We start from the raw sequence: 23,422 nt of genomic DNA, 5'->3' as shown, positions 1-23,422 counted from the left end.
GGGAACCTTCCTACACTGTTGGTGGGAATGCAAGCCACTCTGGAAAAGAATATGGAGAGTCCTCAAAAAGTTGAAAATAGAGTTACTCTATGACCCAGCCACTGCACTACTCGGTATTCACCCCAAAGATACAAATGTAGTGTGTGTATGTATATATGTGTGTGTATCTGTACATATACACACATACGATATGTATATGTACAATGGAATACTACTCAGCCATTAAAAAAATGAAATCTTGTCATTTACAACATCATGGATAGAAGTAGAGGGTATCATATGAAGTGAAATAAGTCAATCAGAGAAAGAAAATTATATGATTTCAGTCATATGTGGAATTTAAGAAACAAAACAGTGGATCAGGAGGAAGAGAGAGAAAAATAAAACAAGATGAAATCAGAGAGGGAGACAAATCATAACAGACTCTTAATCATAGAAAACAAACTGAGCGTTGCTGGAGGGGACGGGGTAGAGAGATGGGGTATCTGGGTGATGGACATTAAGGAGGGTATGTGATAAAATGAGCACTGGGTATTATGAAAGACTGATGAATCACTGAATTCTACCTCTGAACCTAATAACACACTATATGCTAATTGAATTTAAATTAAAAAAATAAAAATATTGGAAAAAAATAAACCAAGAAAACTGAAAAAAAAAAAAGAAAAGAAAAAGAAAAAAACCAAATGATCAAACCTAAATGCTGATGCTACTCACTCATCTGTTCACTCACTCACTCATTTAAAAAATATTAATTGACCACTCACCATGTGTTGGCAGTATGTTAGTGCTAGGATAACAATGTTTAATAAGATACAGATGATCTGTCTGTCTCCCTTACAGAGTCTACACTGCACTGGGGAATACAGAGAAGATGGCGATGACAAAAAAAAGTATGGTAAGTAATAAGTAATAAAGCATAATGTCATCAGAGATCATCTAAACAAAGTGAACCAAAATAGGGAATGCTTCCTAGAGGAAGAAACACGTAAGCTGAGAAATAGGAATAACGCAAGGTGTAGGGATAGTCTTGGGTAGGGAGGTAGTTCTCCATGGAGAAAGAATAACATCTGAGTAGCCCAAAGGTCTCTTCTCAAAGAGACATATATTATGGTCTTCTACATTTTCTCAAAACTGAAGGTCTAGTTCTCTTCCCATGTGTATACTTAAAAAAAAAAAAAAAAAAAAAAAACCCTCTGCCAGGAAGTTTTAGAAACATCATACCAATTAACTAATTTAGGTATTTCAACATATTCTTAGTGGGTGTATTATTCTATAATACTCAGGAAACTTAAGTAACTTGCTCAAGGACACATTGCCTGGAGCGGCAGAACTGGAACTTGAACTCAGTTTGTCTTATTCTAAACACCATGTTTCCCCTACTACAGCATGTAGCTTTCTTCAAATGAAAATACTTTGGACTGTAAACTCAAATTTAATCATAGTTAGGACTACTAAGGGTGGTTTTAAAGAAACTTAAAGCTCCTTAGCTTTAAAAAACTACCACTCAGGAGCACCTGGCTGGCTCAGTGGGAAGAGCACGTGACTCTTGATCTCAGGGTTGTACATTCAAGCTTCATGTTGGGTGTAGTGATTACTTAAAAATAGAAGCTTTTAATAAAACTTACCATAAAGCTACACTAGCAAAGTTCAAAAACAATTCTAAGAGACAGGCAGAAAAACATGGTGGGAGAGAGAGGAGAGACAAGGGAAGAATCGATATTTCCTTGAATTGATTTTTGTGGAGGAAATATGATTGCTGTTTATTAAAAATGAAGTCATGGTAACATCTCTGAGCACATGTAATTATATTCAATGCCTAAAAAATATGTGTTTTTTTTCCCTGTAGCAAAAAATAGCAATTTATTATCCCCAATTCAATGGTCAAAACAGGTACTTAAAAATGCAAGGTTTTCAATGTATTCAAGATTCCCGCTGGTATAATAAACAATTCTTTTAAATTAAAACACAGGCAAAAAGAAAACTCCATTTCTGAAGGAAAAAACACACAATGAAAGTAATATAAATACACGATTAAAAATTTCTAGCATATTGACTTTTGCTATTTGGAAAATACTGAGTGCACTGAACAAAATTTTCCCTTCCTGGAAAGAAAATACTTCTTATAAACTACATCATCATAGATATTCTGATATTAATCCAGAAGTACAAAATTTCTCTCAAAGGAAAGGATATTACAAACCAAGTAAATCCTTTGCTGCAACAAGTGAATGATTCTGCATACATTTAACTTACAGCTTTTAAGATAAAATTTTAAAGGTAAAAGTGTTATTTTGTTATGCAGCACTCAATTTTGATGGGTAATTACTGTTTACCTTACTGCTTAGAGTTTCAGATGTTAATCTAATGAAAAGAATTTACTGGTAACTAGCTTTTTAACTTTGCAATGATGAAAAGCCTGTATTAATTTAACCTACAGATTTCATTTGTTCTGAACAGGAAAAACAATATAAATCACTTTTAAAATCATTAAATCCTGACTTAAATTAATAAAGTCATAATTAGGGCATTATGCTGTGTTTGTTATGGAAGTGGCAGGGCGAGCTGCTTTAATTACTGTCTGTAATAAAAGGAGCAGAGAGCGTACTGCGCCCCAATCAGTGCTGTCAGCCACGACTGAGCTGGGCTGCAAGCTCATCAAGTGAGCGGGCAGCAGGCTCCCCGGGAAAGGGCCATCATGCCTGCAGAGGCCACTCGCTGACAGCAATGGGGAAAACAGACTCATACAATCCAAGGTATTAGCCCCAATTACTCAAAATTTTAATGACATTTTAATACACGATAATGTTGATAATGGGAGATCTTAAAAAGCGCTAACACTTAAATATCTTATGACCGTCTTCCTTCACAGCCCTTGACTCTAATATTTGGATCATAATCTTTTTACTATAACATTATTTAGAAAAATCAATTGTCTTAGTTACATAATGGCAAAGTGTTGAAGGATTTAATTTTAGTCCTCAGCAAAATTGCTACAGAAGGTAATTAAGTGTTTCATACCTACTTCTTGATCACTTAGCTCAGCCTTCCAAGGTTATACCAATTTTCAAAATGTAACCCCAAGATTTGTTCAAGTTCAAAATGAAAACTAAGTATAATAAGTAGCAGAATAATGTGAACTACTGTTCTAATTAACTTTACAAGATTCAGTGTCTGGGAAAAAATACACTTCTTTTCTCACTCACTTTATGTATTGAAGGGAAATGGTGTCCTGGGGGAAAATGCCACAGAATATTTTTTGAAGGAAATTCTGACAAAATATTACCTTTTCCCGTTGCTTTTGGAGTTCCTCTTGGCTGTTCTTTTGTCTCCTACTTCTGATGCACTTTCACTGTCACTCCTATGCTCACTGGAGGAGTCCTCACTGCTGTCATCACTACTTCCTCCCTCCTCGTCTTGTTCTCCACTTGCACTTTCAGATTCACTCTCTGAAAAAATAAAACCAGATGCCCCTTGATTATAGCTATTTAACTAGACATAAGGACCCAAGTAACTGTCGATATTCATCAGAAATGAAACCAGATGTTGAATATTAGTTTACTGGACCCCACTTGTACAACACTCCATCTCCATACTCCTGTCATTCAGTCCCCCCACCTCCGCATTCCTGCAGCAAGTGTGAGTGAATGTGGGGAACGCCAAAGGACAGAGAACACACTTGACAGTGAGTAGGGTAGAGCAAAGATGAACCAAGTAAACCAAATTTGAGAGAATCTTGCTTTTCAAATCCTTAAGTATCTAGTTATAGCAGTAACTTCCTTTCTTTAAAGGAATGATGTAAGGATGAAGAAATAATTTTTAATTCTTCTGGTAGTGAGAAATTTTATTGAGAGAAAGCAAGAGTTGAATCTTATTAGGTGTAAATTTTGAGATGGGAATGAGCCATTTGAATCATCTAAAATTTTCTCAATTCAAAAGCAAAAAGCAAAATTACTAATTAAAAAGCAATTACTTATTTTAACTAGTGTAGGAGTTTTCCACAGGTCAAAGAGTTCATAAAATTATCCTATGAAGCTATACATTTAAATGTTTTATGTATAACTTAAGGCATACTAGGACTCTTCCCAGAAGTGATACATATAATTCATGTGTATTTTAAATATAAAGCATAATTTTTTACTATATGAAATGATTATAGGTGCAAAGCACTAGCCTAAATAAAAGGACAAACTGTTGCCCTCATCTGTTATCTATCTGATGAAGTGCTCTTAGCCAGAAACATCTAACAGGTAAACAGTATCTACTTTATGAGGATTTATTTATGTATCACACAGTGAAAAGCTAGGATTACCTAGCTGTTGTGAAGATTAAGGATTTGAAACATGTAAAGGTGATGAGGACACAACACTGCCTGCTACATTAGGTAAGGCATTCATAACCTCAGTTATGAATGCCTTACCTAATATAGCAGGCAGGGAAAAATTTACCTTATCCAAATTTTATAAAACTGTTGAGTAGGATATTTTAAATTTGCTATGATATGAAAGTTATACACGTGTGTGTATGTATATACACACACGTGTGTGTATATATATATATATGTACATATATATATACTCAGATAAGTGACTTATCCCATAAATAAGGAAAAAAAAAATTATAGCACCTAAGTTACTCTCTCATGTTAATTATATAGGAATTCAACAAAAGTCTTGGTTCAGCTCACTTTAAGACCTACTACTTAAAACTTTCAAGTTAGTAAAATCCCTCCTCCCAAACTTTTTTTTTTAAGTGAATAAATTTTTATTCAGTATTAATTTTATGTCAAAGTTAGTAAAATCCTTGAGGAAATTTGTTTATCTTCTAGAAGACTTACTGACTGGGAAAATAATCTCATAATTTCTAATGAAAAAGTTACCCTTTTCCTCCAGTAGCTAGAGTGGAACTCCCGCCACATGCTCAGATTAACCCATGAGAAGTCTTAATAGAATATTGCCAATATGTATTTTAAAATGTTAGCCTATGAACAGGCATGAGCTTATGAATAAAGGTGATGTAGTCAAATATCCATATGGTATGCTTTTAACTATACAACAGATCTTTCTTAATGATCTATATCATTCCTGAAATCTGTTTTTTAGAATTAACACTCTACACCGAAGTATATTCTCCATTTTCAACTTATCATTTCAGAACGTGAGGCATCACAAATAATTTATCAGTTACAGGAAACAAAGATTTTGATAGGAGAAGCTGAGGAAAAAGTGAATGTATTACCTTAGAGTAAGGTCATGCATGAGCAAGTAATAGTGCAGAGCTCTAGTTTCTCCAAGGAAAAAGGTTATAGAAGAAAAAGGTGTCATTTGATCTTGGGTCAGATAGGTTTCTTAGGTTAACTGTTAAAAGAGTGTTGGAAAATAACTCCAATATATTTTTCATTATGCAAATTGTTCACAGAATTTTAGTACTAGAGGGCTTTAAAAGCATCTAACTTTACCTCTTCATTTAACAGAGACAGAGAAAGTAAATACCTTATTCAGTTGGCATAGCTAAAATGCAGCACTTCTAAATCCTTCCTATTTAGCATTCTTTTCATTGTATACAGTTGTCCTAATTGTTTCAGCTCTTTGATTCTTTATAATATACAAGTGATTTATTAATTTTAGCTTTAGTCTATACAGGTTCAATTAAAGGTAGAAATATCTCTGTCTGTCAAATAAATAAATAAAATCTTTTTAAAAAGAGGGGAGGCGCCTGGGTGGCTCAGTGGGTTAAAGCCTCTGCCTTCAGCTCAGGTCATGATCTTGGGGTCCTGGAATCTAGCCCCACATCGAGCTCTCTGCTCAGTGGGGAGCCTGCTTTCCTCCTCTCTCTCTGCCTGCCTCTCTGCCTGCTTGTAATCTCTGTCTGTCATATAAATAAATAAAATCCTTAAAAAAAATAAAAATAAAAAATAAAGGTAGAAATAAAAGTATAAAATGGATAAAGATCAGATTGCTCAATCGTTAAAATAAATGTTACATTTTTACAGAACAGAGTTGCTTTTAAAGTTCCCACTAAAGGCTTATCAAATATAAAATCATGTTTTTCAATATGCTATGAATATTATGGGCAGGGTGGGTTAGAATTCAGAAAAGCATGAGTTTCTGTTTCAACTCTTAACTTTCCTAGCGAGGTGTTCAAGAGGCAAAGTCAAACGAGAAATGATTAGAAATTACTTTGAAAACTATACAATGATATGTAAATGAAAGGCATTATCATAATAGTATAAACCCACTTGGTGAATATTATATAGTAGGCCTTATTGTTTTGTTAGAAGTATAGCATATAAACTGCAGCGAACAAAGATTTTTCAATGAATTAAAAACCCCACCACTGTCACTGCTACTATCAGAAGAGTCCTCTTCCTCCTCAGATTCAGAATAAAATTTCTTAGCAGCATTGTCTTTCTTTGTTTTTCCAGCTGGAGTCCATTCTTTTGCCTGTTTAAAAAAAAAAAAGAAACTGTAAATTCAAATGAATTCTCATTAAGGGGTTCAGTCTTCTGGCAAACAATCATTCAAAATACAATGTGAATCCAAAAGAAAGTTGCAGGTCTCAAAAAGAGAAGGCAACTATTAGAAGACCTGGCATTAAGGCTGATTCCCCTTTACTCCTAGGTAGAAGTAGTCAAATTTCACTTAGAGCACATTCTATTGAATCAACACTCTTATTTTATATATAGTTTTAAACGCTTTTGAAATTGCTGGTCCACAGGAGATTTGAACTAAATATGCTGTAGAGGAGGTGAAGGCAGTTAGAGGCAGACACAGTAACAGCAACAAGAAATTCAAGATCATAGCTAAATACTGAGGTTAAAAAAGAAAACAAAAAACAAAACAAACAAACAAAAAACAACCCTGAATAAAGTGTCGGCAATCAACTCTAACCATCTCAAGGATCCAAACCCTGGGGTAAGCTTTAACTTCTCTCTTTCCTTCATATTCTAAACATCTAATCCCCCCAAAAAAGGTTTAGCCATATCGATCCTTTACCATCAGTCAGGGTCATCTCATTCAGAATTCTGCAACTGCTTATTTTGCTTCTATTCATAACCCCCATACCCCAAGTCCAAGTTTGCTCCACATAGCAGCTAAAATGACTGAATTAAAACTGAAGTCTGATCAAGGCTTTCTTGGGTTTGAAAGCTTGCCACAGCTCCCCATTTCACTCAGAAAAAGCCAGTCCTTAGAATAATCTACTCACCCTACCGAACCAGACCTTCCCTGCCTTTCAGACCTCTTGCTGCTGCTCTCCCTCTGGCCCACTCTGCACAAGTGCCTCCTAACTGTTCCTTTACACACTTCAGGCATGCTCCCCTGCAGGCCCTTTCCCCACCTGACTGCCCTTCCAAGCCTCTCCCCCAGGTAACTACATGGCTCACTCCCTCACTTCATTCAAGTGCTGCACAAAAGTCACCTCAGAGAGACTCTATTTAAAATTCCAACCTCACATACCTGGCACTTATAATCTTACTTTGCTCTATTCTTCTTCTTCTTCTTCTTTTTTTTTTTTTTTTGGTCATCAAACACTTATACTTCCAACATACTATACAATTTACATATTTATTTTTATTGCCAGTCTATCCCTGCTACAACATCAGCTTCGACACAGCGGGGATATTTGAATACTTTGTACACAGATATATCTCAAAAGTGTCTGGCACAAAAATGATTAGTTGTGTGAATAGCTCCTTAAAGACTCTAATATACTGCATTAAAGTAAAATACATTATTTTCATAATTGTGACTTTAATTAACCCAGAAAAAATTAAATCATCTTACATATACTCTCTGTTAAAGGGTAGGGAAACCTGTATTTTTTAAGAGGTCAAAAATGGTTAAGACTCATTTATTTTTTTTTTAATTTTTTTTTTTAAAGATTTTATTTATTTATTTGTCAGAGAGAGAGAGCGCAAGAGCGAGCACAGGCAGAGTGGCAGGCAGAGTCAGAGGGAGAAGCAGCAAGGAGCCCGATGTGGGACTCGATCCCAGGACGCTGGGATCATGACCTGAGCCAAAGGCAGCTTCTTAACCAACTGAGACACCCAGGCGTCCCAAGACTCATTTATTTATCAAACTTTCAATTGAGTTTCTACTATGTGCCTGTCTGTAAGAGTATATGACAGAGGTTTAAGAATGGTTCTCAACAGTGGACACACATTAGAATCATCTGAGAATATTTCTTAAAATGTTAATACAAAGAAAAAATATACTAAAAAGCTGACACCTGAGATTTACCTCCTAAGATTCTGATTTAAATGGTTTGCTGCAAGTCTCACACAGGTTTCCATGTGATTATAATATGCAGCTAGGATTGTAAACCCTAATCTAGAGGGCCTTCAGGCTTAAAGTATGTTGCTTAAAAAGATAAGCTTCAATAACTTGGAAATTACTAAATGGACAATAATAGAAAAATGAGTAAAAATTCCTTGAATATATTTGAATAAGATACATAAGGTCAGCAGTACTATTTTCTTTTTATGTAAAATGCTCTGTCTTCCAAATATGAATAAAGTACTGTTCTATAAACAAAGTTCTCCTATATTTGGTAAACACAGCAGTTCATATTTTTTCTTAAATCCTTACACATATTTTTCTGAAGCCTGGTAAAAAGTGTGCCAGATCAATGTTTGGGGGGGGGGGGGGCGGGAATTACTTAATTAGATGGCTTTCAGGGTAAGACCAAATCAACAAATAAGGAAAATTAACGCTTCCATGCCCAAAGGAGCAAACAAATTATCTTGATATGACTGAGTTTTAGGTTTTAAACAATAAAAACAATTTTAACTTTATTAATGGTCCTTTATGATTATAATAGTTCTATCATTTCTAAGCAAAAGAAATAACAGAGGAAGAGAACAGTGAAGGACTAATTTGAAAGGTCCTTGGAGGAATAAAATATCAAAAGTAGATGTGTTTTATAAAGCAAAATACATTTCATGTACAAAAGACAGTCTTCCTCTAAGAGGGCAGGATTTTCTAGAACTAGGCAAAAAAAATTCTAAAGGATTTTCAAAAACTTACTGGTATAATATAAATATATGTTACATCCAATATCCTGGAAATGGTAGTGTGCAATCCTAAGTGACTTCTACTGTCAATCTAACCAGGTTCCCTATCAGATAACCTAAACCTAGGCATTTTCCTTAACTAAGGTTATATTTCATAATAATGAGATGCGACCCTGGTAAGATCACTTTATGGTAAAACTAGGATAACACAGTGTATTACGTGCATGAAATAAATTGATGTGATTTTGTAGGATGGGTGGAAGAGTTAAAGGCAGGAAAGACTATAAGGAACACTACTTTCTGCACTATTGCAGCTGCATTTGATATTAAAACGATGTATTTTTTAAAATTAATTATATCTCTTATAGTATAATTTTAAGCCAAAATATCTAGAGACCAGTAGATTAAAAATGTTTTTGTATAGTATCAATGGATAGTGACAGTTTTCTTTAACCCATTCCATCAGTTTTAATTATTCTCCATAATAAGTCACCAATTATTAATTTTTAGAATGCAGTCAGCAAAATGAAAAAGAAATCAATTTGTCTCTGTTGAACTGGATAGGTGAAATGAACATAAGAAAATAGGTTATTTAAGTATTGTCCCTATAAGGTAGTTATGCTTAGAAGAGCACAAGACAATGGAAGAAGCCAGTCAACCAACCAATCCATCAGCCAATACAAGGATACTGCTGAAACCAAATTAAATTGCATAGCAATGCTATCAATTTCTGGGAAGATAAACTATTTTTATTTTTATTTTGGCAGAATGGGGCAGCAAGGAGGAAGGATAGGGGAGAAGTAGGGAGAGGATAAAAGGATGTTTGTATGTGTGCCAAAACACTATATACCCAATAGTGGAAAAGGAAAAGACCATAAAAACGATGAGCAGGCATAGTAAGAAATTAGGAGAGAGATTAAATCTATGGAAAGAATCATATCAAAGAACATTTCTTTATATGCTAGCATCCAAAACAAAGTTGCACAAATAAGCCAATCTTTGAATGAAGAGTACTTAAGGGTATGTAGGTCTGAGTGAAAATCAACAAATGTAGTGTCAAGAAAGAATGGATATACAACTAGTTTTATTAAATTTTACATTTCTTTAAATCACCTCTAAATAGAATTTGTCACAACATAAAAATGACAGTGCTAAGTACTAAGAATAGCACACATCCGCAAACAAGCTCAAGCTTCCTCTCCTCATGTTATATAATAAAATTCAGTTAACAGCACAAACAAGGGACTCTGAACAGGTTGGAATCCCAGTTCATCACTTACTAACTAGCTTACTAACTAACTTGTCCAAAGAGGTTGGACAACTTAAGTTCTCTGAACCCTGTTGCCTCATCTGTAAAATGGGAATAAAATAACCATCATTTATAATTACTATGAGCTTTAAGCAAGATAATGTATGTAAAACATTATCAAAGTACACTACTACCAGGGTTTGCTAAATGGAGGCAATAAGAGTTATTATTGTTCCTGGCCATGCTTCAAAGCCAGGATAAATTTGAATAGTTAAGAGAAACACATTTCTCAAAGGACCAAATTACATGGCTGGGCCCATTATAGAAACTTCTATTTTAAGTAATAAAGATTTTCTTCCATTTTATACAGAAAATTTAATTGGCAAGGAGGTTAACTGACTTTCCCAGAGGAATTAGTGGAAAGAACTCCGGTTATCTGACTCCTGGTTCAATACATTTTTTCTATTAGAAAATCACCCAAAATGTAATACCTAATTGTTCTTTTTTATTAATTCTACTCTAAAAAGTTTTGGATATATTCACATAGTCAATTGCTAAAGACAATAAAAAGACCCTTCCCTTTACTTTTCTGGTTCATAGAAGAGAGAAAAATATTAGAAAATAACATTAATTCTTTTATTTTGGTAGCCAGCAATTTTTTTTTAAGATCTAGGAAAAGAATATTTATTTAGAGAGGTTTTTTTTTAATGTGAAAGCAACATATTATTCATTTTAGTTATGACCTTGTCTAAGAACATTTTTCGTACACAATGCAACCTATTTATGTTTAGACTTCACTTAAAAGATTTTCATCAGAAAATTCAGAAGAACACTTTGTATAGTTTTTCTGGAAGAGAACACCAAAAATCATTTAGAAAAATATTGACAGGAAGCTTACAAATCTCTAAACAAACTAGAAAAAGCACAATCCAATGACACTAAATACCTTAGAAATTGAACCTACACGGCTAAAAATGCAATACCAAAAATGTGGGTGGCACTGATGAGGAGAATTCGATTCTCTATTTCCTCGAAAAAAAGGAACAGTACATGTACAATGACACAGGAATACTACAATATTCAGTTCCCATAACAGCAAGATATATCTAACACATTACATTTAGAAATACCAGAACAATTTTCAATTTCAACCCCCCAAAAAAGCTTTTATATAAAACAATAGTTATTCTAGAATCTCCCACTGCTTGACAAAATTAATTTCAGAAAGGTCAACTTACCAACTCTATTATTTCTACGTTTCGAACTGATGGGTCCGGCGCCACCTCTGGCCAATTAGATAATTCCAGGTACCCGTTAGCTTTAGTGTTGAGAGTATGAGATAAAGTGCCTAGCTGGAAATGATCCCTATCTATTAAAATAGAGGAAAATATAAAATAAACAATATGAGCTGTATCTAACAGAGAACAATCCTAATCAGAGCTCAAGGTAATTGGCATATTACCTCAAATGTCAAGGAATAAATATAAACTAGGAAGCTCTTCATAGGTCAAAAAACTGATTTCAGTCCATAGATTACAATAATCTCTCCCATAATGGTCAATAAAAAAGCTAATCAGTCAGTGTGTTTAGAGGTGTTGCTCTGAAATGTAGCTTCTCTAAAAATTACTTTACTGTGAATATTAAGAATGACAGCACAGTTAAACAATCCATATACATGTCTTAGCACAAACACATCCAGAATTTTAATAGTTCTTCTACAAAACTGAACTGCTTTTTATCACCAGCAATTAAATAAGAAACAATATGAAAACCAGGGTATATAACTGCTTGATTCTAATTTTAATGGCTACTTGTTAAACTGATAAAATAATTACTCTTTCTAAAAAGCTGGGAAAAATAAGACAACTTCCATCTTTGAAAAACAAATATATACATAAAGGGATATTTTTATGAAATAATCCTTCCTAGAAAAGTTTTGTTAGTATACACAGAATATTTAATTAGTAACAACTCACCATTAAGGTAAAAATTAGATTCCTTATTAAATAAAGCTATTTAAAATAGAAATGAAGTCAATGTCTAGTAGAACAACACAGCTTTAATCTATTATTCAGCTAAACTGCTTAGTAAGAATAAAATCAAAAGAATGAAATTATTTAGGTAAATAAAGCATGCAAAGATATAAACCTTAATATAAAGGTTGCTCTAGAGAAAACATTGAGTAAAAAGCTATATAGGTTAATCACTTACATTTTTTAACAGATAAATTTTAAATGTATGAGAAATGGGGCATATTGTCATAATTTTTTAGGTAATACATTTTGCAGTTATATTCCGATAATACCTTTAAAAGGAGATTCAAGCAGTGGTGCAGGTTTTTGTGCTAGGAATATTTTTTTGGCATATTTACTCAGAGCTCCACTCTTCTCATTCGGAACAATAAGCTGCCTAATATATCTTGTACGGTCTCTGATGTCGTAGTTTTGATCATACTTGCCGAGATTTAATATGTACTGGGTAAGCAATTTTGTCTGTTGGAAAAAAACAGAACAAGATGAGAATACAGTTATTTATGATTATTGATAACTCTGGATAAACATATTTAAAGAGGTAATAAAAATGAATGGTTATGTCAAACAAATGTTGTTCCGTAGGGAATATGCATTTCTAACGCTGCAAATGGAATTTTGAAGCCAAAGCACATGTCCTCTTCAGTATTGGGGAGGTGAATGCTGAGTACTGAGAAGCAGCCATGTGCTAGATTATTAAACTGCTGAAGTGGAAAGAAAGGCATCATTAAAAAAATAATCATATATGGCAAACCCGCTGAAGGGTCTACGTGAGAATAATGAATGTGGAAATACAACTAAAAACATGGCACTCAAAACTTAATCGGAAAAATATGCAGGACATCAAAACATCAGAGAGTATTAGGGGGCTGGCAAACTGCTTCTCCTGAGGTGTGTTTTATGAAGAGATACTGTCCCTGGCATAAGCAGTGTCTGCACTCTGACTGCACTCAGTTACTTTACCCTGAATTATGACCCATTAAAGCAGACACATGAATCACTGAACTGGATTACTGCAAATTATTTGCAGTGCATTTAGCTGTTACTTTTTCATAAAAGCAAGCTGCTGATGCCCTCTAAAAACTAGGATAAAAGACTCCTTCCATTTTTTTTTCCCATGCTGCTTATAGCCTCTAGTAATATTGGTCATTTATTTATTTATGTAAGGCAGCAACTTATTATAGTAGCTTTTACACTGTAATAAGATTTCCAAAGTCAATTTCTGAATGTACTACATTAACATACATTGAGATAATTTTAATAGTAATTAAACCAAAATCGAAATGTTATCAAAATAGGTTTGTATTTTAAGCTCCAGTTATTTTATTGAAAAAGCATAGTTTTAATTCAGATTACATAAATACAATTGTAGCTATAAATTAAATAGGATTCATAATACATGGAAAAAAGAAACATCTACATTAGAACATTTTGTAGATGTTAGAAATGCATGCAAAACAAATCAATCAAGTCAGGCAGAGCTAAAGACAATTCTAGAACAATAAGTCAAAGTACACAAATGGTGTGGTAAACTTTTACAGTTATAATTGGTTAAGATAATTGATTTGGATAGAAAGCAACCTTCTTGCAGTAATAATATATTTTAAAAGCATTAACCTAGTTCCAATAAAGCAGAACTATAAAAAATAAAAGGGAAAAATGTTAATAGAGCTATTCTGAATTTGGTTACCAGTAATTGCTATTCGCTAATTACTAGACCGTGTTGGTTCAACTATAGATAAGAAAAATTCTATGATTCATTTTTAAAAACAATTACCAAAATATTCACCAAATGAGGAATGCAGCTCAAAACAAAGTGACGTGTCCTGGACTAGGTTATTAGCTTTCTGAGAAAGGCTAGGAAACATACTAACCATCAGTTTTCTCAAATGCACAGTGAGAATTTATAACAAGGGTAACTCTGAAGTCCATCTGAGTGTGGCGATTTAGAAGGTGCAATTAAAATAAATCAGAGAAAAAAAATAAGTCTGTTCATTACAATGATTTCCTAAAAACTTTTATTCCAATATAGTTAACATACAGTGTCATTTAGTTTTAGATGTACAATACAGTGACTGAATGATTTTTTTCCTTTTTGTGCAAGTGGAGTGATGTATTTTGCTTCTATGTCTGGTCCCCAAAATTAATTTTTAGGAAATTAAACTATTTCAATATATTAACAGACACTATCAAGAGTTAGGGAATTTTCAGGATTAAAGTTTTATAATTTTTACAGTATGCCTTTATGGACTGCAAAACTTGTTTGATTATATTGGTGGGCTTATAATAACAGTTCCATTAAACATCCATTTTCAAAATGAAAGTTCTTTCTAAAAGATAAAAACCTATCTATATATAATGATGCATTAAAAACAATAATTATTCACCATATATTTATATACTTCAATCAGTTTCTTTGGAGTACCTAATACTAATTACTAATGACTAATACTAAGTCATTGATACTTCTCTTAAGAACATATTTCTACATGGTCTTATCATGAACTATTTTTAAAAAATAAGACTGCCCACAATCCTTCTGAATTTTATGATCAATAATTATGAAATTGTTGACATCTTCAACTTACTCTTTTCTATAGACCATAATATTTTTAATGAAGAAAACACCCTCTTTACAGTATTAAACAATCTGGTCAGCAAAAAGAAAATTCTGTAGATAGAAGCATATTCTCATCATGCTTTCTTTCATGCTGACATCTGTAAAAATATCAAGTCCATATACTTAACTTTTACCACTCCAATTATTTTGATAATTATTTCTATGAGACAAAACTTTTAAGTCATTCTCTATTTACACTTTTTAAAATATTTCACCAAATTTAGAAAATGCAAAAATTACCTTCTCAGTATCATTTCACTCTAATACAAAGTAAAAGCTCCATCAAAAAAAGTCTTTATGTTCGTTGAGATACTGCAAATGACAGAACTTCTAAAGTAAATCTTGAGGTCTTAACATTTAACTTGAAGGGAAAAATTTCAATAACTCCCTGCTTAAAAGATTTGTTTTCAAGAATTGCCATTTGCTAAAATTTTCAGAAGTTGAAGGTTTCTGGCATTCAGTTGGTAAATGCTTTAAAGATTTCCAGTTGATTCTGAATCAAAACCTAACAAATAGATGTTTTGCTTACTCCCATCCCCTCCCTTGTTTTTAAAAACGAAAGCCAACATAGGATGGTTAGATTAATTTACAAAGCAGTTTTTCACAAATCATGTTTTTAGGATCCATTTGGTAATATACAGCAAAAAAACTGTGTGCAAGAGTGCATACTGTTATACATAAGTATGTGTTCTCAGTATTAGCTTCATGACAAGAATTCTATAGTCCAATTAAACTATATATATCAAACATCAGTATATTTGAACATTACAATTTTATTTCAATAGACAGAACAAACAGAAATGGTTTATGTGCACCACAACCAATTCTCAAAATGCTTCTCTTCCATAGTTTTCTTAATTTATTAAGAAACTGATTTTACCATGACAACATTTTTAGCAAAACCAAGTAATTTTATCTTCCATGTTGACCTCTTAAATTTACAAGAGCATTTACAACACTTTTGACAGAATAAACTTCCAAAAGCTTTGCTTTGATTCCATTTATAGCACTGACAGAGCAAACATACAAAAGCTTTGAGTGAAAAAAATCAACCTATTATTGGAATTAATTGATTCTCTATTTTAAAACTAGCATTGTTTAGGTCCTTTTTCTGCTAATGGAGCAAATACAGAAAGAGTTACTGCTTCATTTTTCATATGTGCAAAAGAGAACTTGGAATATAAAATGAAGAAAATCAATTTTTAAAAAGTTACTTAAATGAGATCCTGTATCACAGAGAGCTATGTAAACATCTTCTGTGCCTGTAAATATTTGTGACCTTGAGACACAACCTTCTTAAAATAACTCTTAGGCTTTTTGAATAGATGCTGATGCTTTTTTAAGCAGATACATTTTATCTTTTGGTGGTTGTGTGGTCAGTGATACCACTGCAACTCTCAGAATGGATGGTAAATACTGATAAACATTTTGTGCATATTAAATACCAAGAAAGAAATTCAGTATTTAGTTAAGTATACACTTCCATTTTTAAGAACAGATTGCTGCTGGAATTTATAACAAAATAAAGGAAGAACTACCAAATAATAATATAAATAGGCTTTAGATTTACACTGCATGATAAATGACAAAAGAAATGAAGTGAGTGTTCTGACCACTCACCAGTGATCTATGGCAGGACTATCTCCTGCACATATTTCATCTATAACCAGCCCTAACCTTCCCACATCTTCCTTTGACTCCATCCACTGACAACTTGGGAGTTTCAAGCTTTGCACAGGCCATAGCATAACCTGCTGGTACAGGTTGCCAGCAGATGAAACACTTCAACACTCATCTCACCACCACTGAAAAAAGGGAGGATTTAGCTTTTTCCTATTTGCCCTGTTAGGACACAATCAGCACACATTCTGCATGCCGCTCTAAAAGAGAAACTACTTATGTAATATCCCAAAAAGGTTGGAAAAAGAAAGTCTTTCTGATTTAAATGTCTTACATATTAAAATGAAATCGCTTGTTTGTTGCACCTGTGTTTCCATGTCATTAGACAAAACCACAGCAGAGGTTAAAAGTACAATACAGAAGTCTACAAACTTTCTCTGTCCTATTTTAACACAACAATTAATAATAAAAATGAAGAATTTGGAGCAAATCCTAAACTGGATAGGACACACAGACAACAAACCTATATTAAATCTGTCCTGGATAACAGTGGCAAAGAAAGTAAATAATGGTTAAATAAATAATCGTGAGCATTTTAAGATAACCAAAGACTGAATCCAAAACCAGATGGGACATTAAATTATTCTTTTAAATAGGTTTTACTTACAAAATTATGAAACAAAAAAAAATACAATGCACCTCAATAACAGAAACATTAATAACTTGTTAAATTTTGATTATACATTATTTTTTTCTGCTTAGATTAAAGGGATTGTGACTGGTATCAACTAACAGCTAATGCTATCTGACACTACACCAATTACATTCCTTTCAGACTGACTCTAAGTTAGTGGGACAAAGGAAAATGACTTTTGGGGAATGCTACATAAAAATTTTAAAAATCATTACTTGAAAAAACTTCTTATAATATGAGCATTATATTTTTAACTAAACACTCTAAAAGTAATAAACTGATAAATATTCGCTCAAATAGCTTTCTTCAAATGTTTATTAAGTCAGCACAAAATAGTAAAAAAGGTATCTCAAAATATAGTCCTGAAATCAGCTGAGATATACTCTTTAAGGAAAATAAAAAAGGACACAGAATTTAGCCATTTAGCAGAGCGAAGACTAATATTAGTTCCATACAGCTGTTATTTTGATAAAGATATTGGCAAATGGTTTGATAAATGAAAGAAAGCTACATAGAATTCTTAACCTATACCAGAGGGATATCTAAGCAGTACCAGTGTTCCACGTAGTCAATTTCATCATTTTACGACCAACCAGGATGAAATTTCCCGAACTTAAAAGTATCCATATTTTTGTCAACTTGAAAAGTTTTCTGTAAGTTCTTTCCTTATATGCTATATTTGCTTGAGTTTTTTAATGCCAAGAAAATAAATCCCAAAAAAGGGTAGCAATGTTACTACACAGAGCTTGAGCCCCTTTTGCTGTCATGTTAAATCATGCTGGGGGCAAAGACCAATTTCTCCAAAGACTTGAAATCACAGGGCAAGAGATAATTTGTGTCATTATTTTTTTTGTTAAGATTTTATTTATTTACCTATTTAGAATGCAAACTGGGGGGAGAGGCAAATGGAGAGGGGGAAAGAATCTCAAGCAGATTTCAAGCTGAGTGCAGAGCCCAAAGTGGGGTTCAATTCCAGGACCCTGAGATCATGACCTGAGCCAAAAGCAAGAGATGGATGCTCAACTGAATGAGGCACTCAGACACCCCAAGAGGGAACTTGTTTAAAACTTCAGGAAGGATCCCCAAAATATAATTATGATTTATGAAATTTCTTACTAAGAATCTTACTAAAGAGTCCAAAAAGCAATACAAAGAAAATGTAAGTATTAAAGATACTCAATGATTCACTCTCTTTTCTAATGGCAGAAAAGCAGAAACCTGTCTCACAGAAAATGAGACAGTTACTTAAATGAATTATATTTATACATGTCAATATTTTAAAAAACATGTTATTACGTGAAAAAAAGTAGGTTACAAGAGTATGCAAGCAAAATTTCAAAACCCACAAACCAGTAACATAGTACACAGATATATACTCGTGTAATGAACATGTAAAACAACACAAGACCGAAGGACACCACTAATATGATAGCAGCTACCCATGGGGAGGAAAATACGGTATGAACAGGAACTTGAGGATTTACTTTTACTTATTATATACTTCCTTAAAAAAACAACAATTATGGTGAAAACACTGACTTAATCTTAGTGGTAGATACATATGTATTAATACTATTTTGAACTTTTCTATAGGTTTGCATTATTCTACAAAGAAAAAGAAAAACATGAGTCAAACAGAACAGTTATATTACTTATCACTACATTTAAAAGATTACAGGAAGTTTGAAAGCAAATGCACCCATTATTCACTAATTTTTAACTGCTATTAACCAGTTTAATCAACCCCCAGTTTTCTCTCTCAGACCTCAGTAGACTATTTCAAGGAAGTCATGCTCAACCTTTACACTATGTCTTAAGAGCTACAGAGTTTCAGGAACTTCAGCTGATTTCAAAGTCCTTCAGGTTCTCCACCTGTATAACAGTGAAATTATTCTCCTTGTACGAGTATTCTAATAGCATTTTCTACTCTTGATAATCATATATAACAATTTTTTCTTCATAGTAAGAGAAATTTTCACCACCCTTTTCTCAGTGGGGTAAATCCAAATGGAGTGTTTTTACTCATGAGAATAGATATTCCAATAAAGGGATTAATTCCCTTACTATAAACAATAATATTCTCTAAGAATAATCCAGCAGCTGGTTAGCAGTAAAAACTAGGAATACAAAAAGCGTAATAACTAACATGGACCAAGCACTACTATGATCCAGGAAATCCTAATGCTTTACCTGGACTGCCTCCTTTAATCTTTTTAATAAATTTGTGAGGTAGAGACAGTAGTTATGCTCTTAATTATTCTGAAAATGTACATTGTTCCAATTCAGTTGTATAACGTCAATTTTGTGTTTACCAGGGCATGATTTTGTCTGCAAGAAATACTAGGTGAAGCTAGAGAATGGCTACCAGCTGAACTGGGCTTTGTAGGAATGACAAAACATACTAACCTCAAACATCTACCTCACAGAAGGAGAATTAGTGATATAGAAGACCAAATGATGAAAAATAAAGAAGCTGGGAAAAGGAGAGATAAACTACTACTGGATCATGACGGGAGAATTCGAGAGAGAAGTGATACCATAAGACAAAACAATATTAGAATAATTGGGATCCCTGAAGAAGAAAGAGAAAGAGGGGAAGAAGGTATACTGGACTAAGTTATAGAGTAGAACTTCCCTAATTTGGGGAAGGAAACAGGCATCAAAATCCAGGAGGCACAGAGAACCCCCCTCAAAATCAATAAAAATAGGTCCACACCCTGTCATCTAATATTAAAACTTACTAGTCTTAATGACAAAGAGAAAATCCTGAAAGTAGATCAGGACAAGAAGTCTATAACATACAATGGTAGAAATATTAGATTGGCAGCAGACTTATCCATAGAGACCTGGCAGGCCAGAAAGGACTGGCAATGATATAATCAGAGCACTAAACGAGAAAAGTACGGAGCCAAGAATACGAATCCAACTAGGCTGACACTGAAAACAGAAGGAGAGATTAAAAAAAAAAAAAAAACCTTCCAGGACAAACAGCAACTAAAAGAATTTACAAACACCAAACCAGCCCTACAGGAAATATTGAAAGGGGTCCTCTTAGCAAAGAGAGAGCCCAGAAGTAACATAGACCAGAAAGGAACAGAGATAATATACAGTAACAGTCACTTTACAAGCAATACAATAGCACTAAATTCATATTTTTCAGTAATTACCCTGAATGTAAATGGGCTAACTGCCCCAATCTAAAGACACAGGATATCAGACTGGATAAAAAAAAAAGACCCATCAAAATGTTATCTGCAAGAGACTCATTTTAGACCCAAAGACAACTCCAGATTTAAAGTGAACAGGTGGAAAAACATTTACCATGCTAATGGACATCAAAAGAAAGCTAGGATGGAATTCCTTATATCAGAAAAACTAGATTTTCAACCAAAGACTATATAATAAGAGATGAGGAGGGACACTATATCATACTTAAGGGTCTGTCCAACAAGAAGATCTAACAATTTTAAATATCTATGCCTCGGGTGCCTGGGTGGCTCAGTGGATTAAGCCGCTGCCTTTGGCTCGGGTCATGATCTCAGGGTCCTGGGATCGAGTCCCGCATCAGGCTCTCTGCTCAGCAGGGAGCCTGCTTCCTCCTCTCTCTCTCTCTGCCTGCCTCTCTGCCTACTTGTAATCTCTCTGTCAAATAAATAAATAAAATCTTTAAAAAATAATAAATAAAAATAAATAAATAAATAAATAAATATCTATGCCTCTAACATGGGAGCAACCAATTACATAAACCAATTAATAACAAAATCAAAGAAACACAACAATAATACAATAATACTAGGAGACTTTAACACCCCCCCATCACAAAATGGATAGATAACTAAGCAAAAGATCAACAAGGGAATGAAGGCATTAAATGACACACTGGATGAGAAGGATGTCACTGATATATTCAGAACACTCCATCCAAAAGCAACAGAATACACATTCTTCTCTAGTGCACATGGAACATTCTCCAGAATAGATCACATCCTGGGTCACAAATTAGGTCTCAACAGGTACCAAAAGATCAGGATCATTCCCTGCATATTTTCAGAAACAATGCTTTGAAACTAGAACTCAATCACAAGAAGAAAGTTGGAAAGAACTGAAATACATGGACGCTAAAGAGCATCCTGGGTCAACCAGAAAATTAAAGAAGAATTAAAATATTCATGGAAAAAAATGAAAGGAAGACACAAGTTCAAAATCTTTGTGATACAGCCTAAACCTAAAGGAGCCAGACAAAGAACAGCAAATAAAGCCTAACCCCAGCAAGAGAAGAGAATAAGGACTAGAGCAGAAGAGAATAAGGACTAGAGCAGAAAACAATGAAACAGAAACCAAAAAACAGTAGAACAGATCAACAAACCTAGGAGCTGGTTCTTTCAAAGAATTAATAATTTATCCAGGACAGATTTATCAAAAAAAAAGAAAAAAAAAGAGAGAGAGAGAGAGAAAGGACCCAAATAAATAAAATTACAGAGGAAAGAGGAGCGATCACAACCAACACCAAAGAAATGCAAACAATTACAAGAACATATTATAACCAACTATATGTCAACAAATTAGGCAACCCGGAAGAAATGGATGCATTCCTAGAGATGTATACACTATCACAACTGAACTAGGAAGAAATAGAACACCTGAACAGACCCATAACCAGTAAGGAAATTGAAGCAGTCATCAAAAGCCTCCCAACAAAAAAGAGCCCAGGACCAGATGGCTTCCCAGGGGAATTCTACCAAACATTTAAAAAAGAATTAATACCTATTCTCCTGAAACTGTTCCCAAAAAATGGAAATGGAAAGAAAACTTCCAAACTTATTTTATGAGGGCAGCATGACTTTGACCCCAAAATCAGACAAAGGCCCCCATCAAAAAGGAGAATGACAGACAAATATCCCTGATGAATATGGATACCAAAACTCTCAAGTGTCAGGATATAAAATAAATGCACAGAAATCAGTTGCAATTCTACACACCAATAAAAAGACAGAAGGAGAAATTAAGGGGTAGATCCCATTTACAACTGCACCCCAAAACATAAGATACCCAGGAGTAAAATCTAACCAATGGGGCAAAGAATCTGGACTCAGAAAACTCTAGAAAACCCATGAAAGAAATTGAAGAAGACACAAAGAGATGGAAAAACACTCCATTCTCATGGATTAGAAGAACAAATATTGTGAAAATGTCTATGCTACCTAGAACAACCTACACATTTAATGCAATTTCTATCAAAAAAACAACTTTTTTCATAGAGCTATAAGAAATAATACCCAAATTTGTATGGAACTAGGGAAGACCCTGAATAAACAGAAGAGTGTTGAAAAAAAAGAGCAAAGGTTGCAGCATCACAATTCCAGATTTCAAGCTCTATTACAAAGTTGTAATCATCAAGACAGTATGGTACTGGCACGAGAACAGACAGATAGATATTGGAACAGAATAGAGAACCCAGAAATGGATCCTCAACTCTATGGTCAACTAATCTTCGACAAAGCAGGAAAGAATGTTTAACAGAAAAAAGACAGTCTCTTCAACAAATGGTGTTGGGAAAATTGGACAGCCACATGGAGAAGAATGAAATTGGACTATTTCCTTACACCACACATAAAAATAGACTAAAAATGGGTTAAAGACTCAATATGAGATAGAAATCCATCAAAATCCTTGAGGAGAACACAGACAACAACCTCTTTGACTTCAACTGCAGCAACTTCTTCCTAGAAACATCACTAAAGGCAAAGGAAGAAGGGCACAAATAACCTATTGGGACTTCATCAAGACCAAGCTTTTGCACAGCCAACAGCTGACAAAACCAAAAGACAACCAATAGAATGAGAGAAGATGGTTGCAAATGACATATCAGATAAAGGGCTAGTATCCAAAATCTATAAAGAACTTAACACTTTAAGAATTCAATACTTAAAGAATACATAATTCAATAAAGAAATGGACAGAAGAACAGACATTTCTGCAGAGACATCAAAATGGCCAACAGACACATGAAAAAGTACTCAACATCACTCAGCATCAGGAAAATACAAATCAAAACCACAATGAGACACCACCTCACACCAGTCAGAATGGCTAAAATTAACAGGTCAGGAAATGACAGACGTTGGCAAGGATGTGGAGAAAGGGGAACCTTCGTACACCATTGGTGGGAATATAAGCTGGTGCAGCCACTCTGGAA

The 23,422-nt window shown here is 33.8% G+C and overlaps 1 protein-coding gene across 6 annotated transcripts in view; it reads right to left on the bottom strand.

The window, feature by feature from the left end:
• The window catches only part of AP3B1 (adaptor related protein complex 3 subunit beta 1), a 348,922-nt gene that overhangs the window by 101,489 nt on the left and 224,011 nt on the right, over window positions 1–23,422 (bottom strand). For all 6 annotated transcript variants that reach the window (XR_004283661.1, XM_032334867.1, XM_032334869.1 and 3 more), the window contains 4 exons: window positions 12,568–12,754; window positions 11,501–11,631; window positions 6,335–6,443; window positions 3,287–3,449 (listed from right to left, as the gene is read on the bottom strand). Coding sequence is in view for 5 of the 6 variants with exons in the window: in XM_032334867.1 (XP_032190758.1) it covers window positions 3,287–3,449; window positions 6,335–6,443; window positions 11,501–11,631; window positions 12,568–12,754 (590 nt within the window). In the remaining variant the exon portion in view is untranslated. The remainder of the gene's footprint in view (window positions 1–3,286; window positions 3,450–6,334; window positions 6,444–11,500; window positions 11,632–12,567; window positions 12,755–23,422) is intronic.

Source organism: Mustela erminea, chromosome 3 (assembly GCF_009829155.1).
Source record: "Mustela erminea isolate mMusErm1 chromosome 3, mMusErm1.Pri, whole genome shotgun sequence".
Lineage (NCBI taxonomy): Eukaryota > Metazoa > Chordata > Mammalia > Carnivora > Mustelidae > Mustela > Mustela erminea.
Note: the sequence above shows the minus strand (reverse complement) of the source record. Positions and strands in the feature narration are given on the sequence as shown.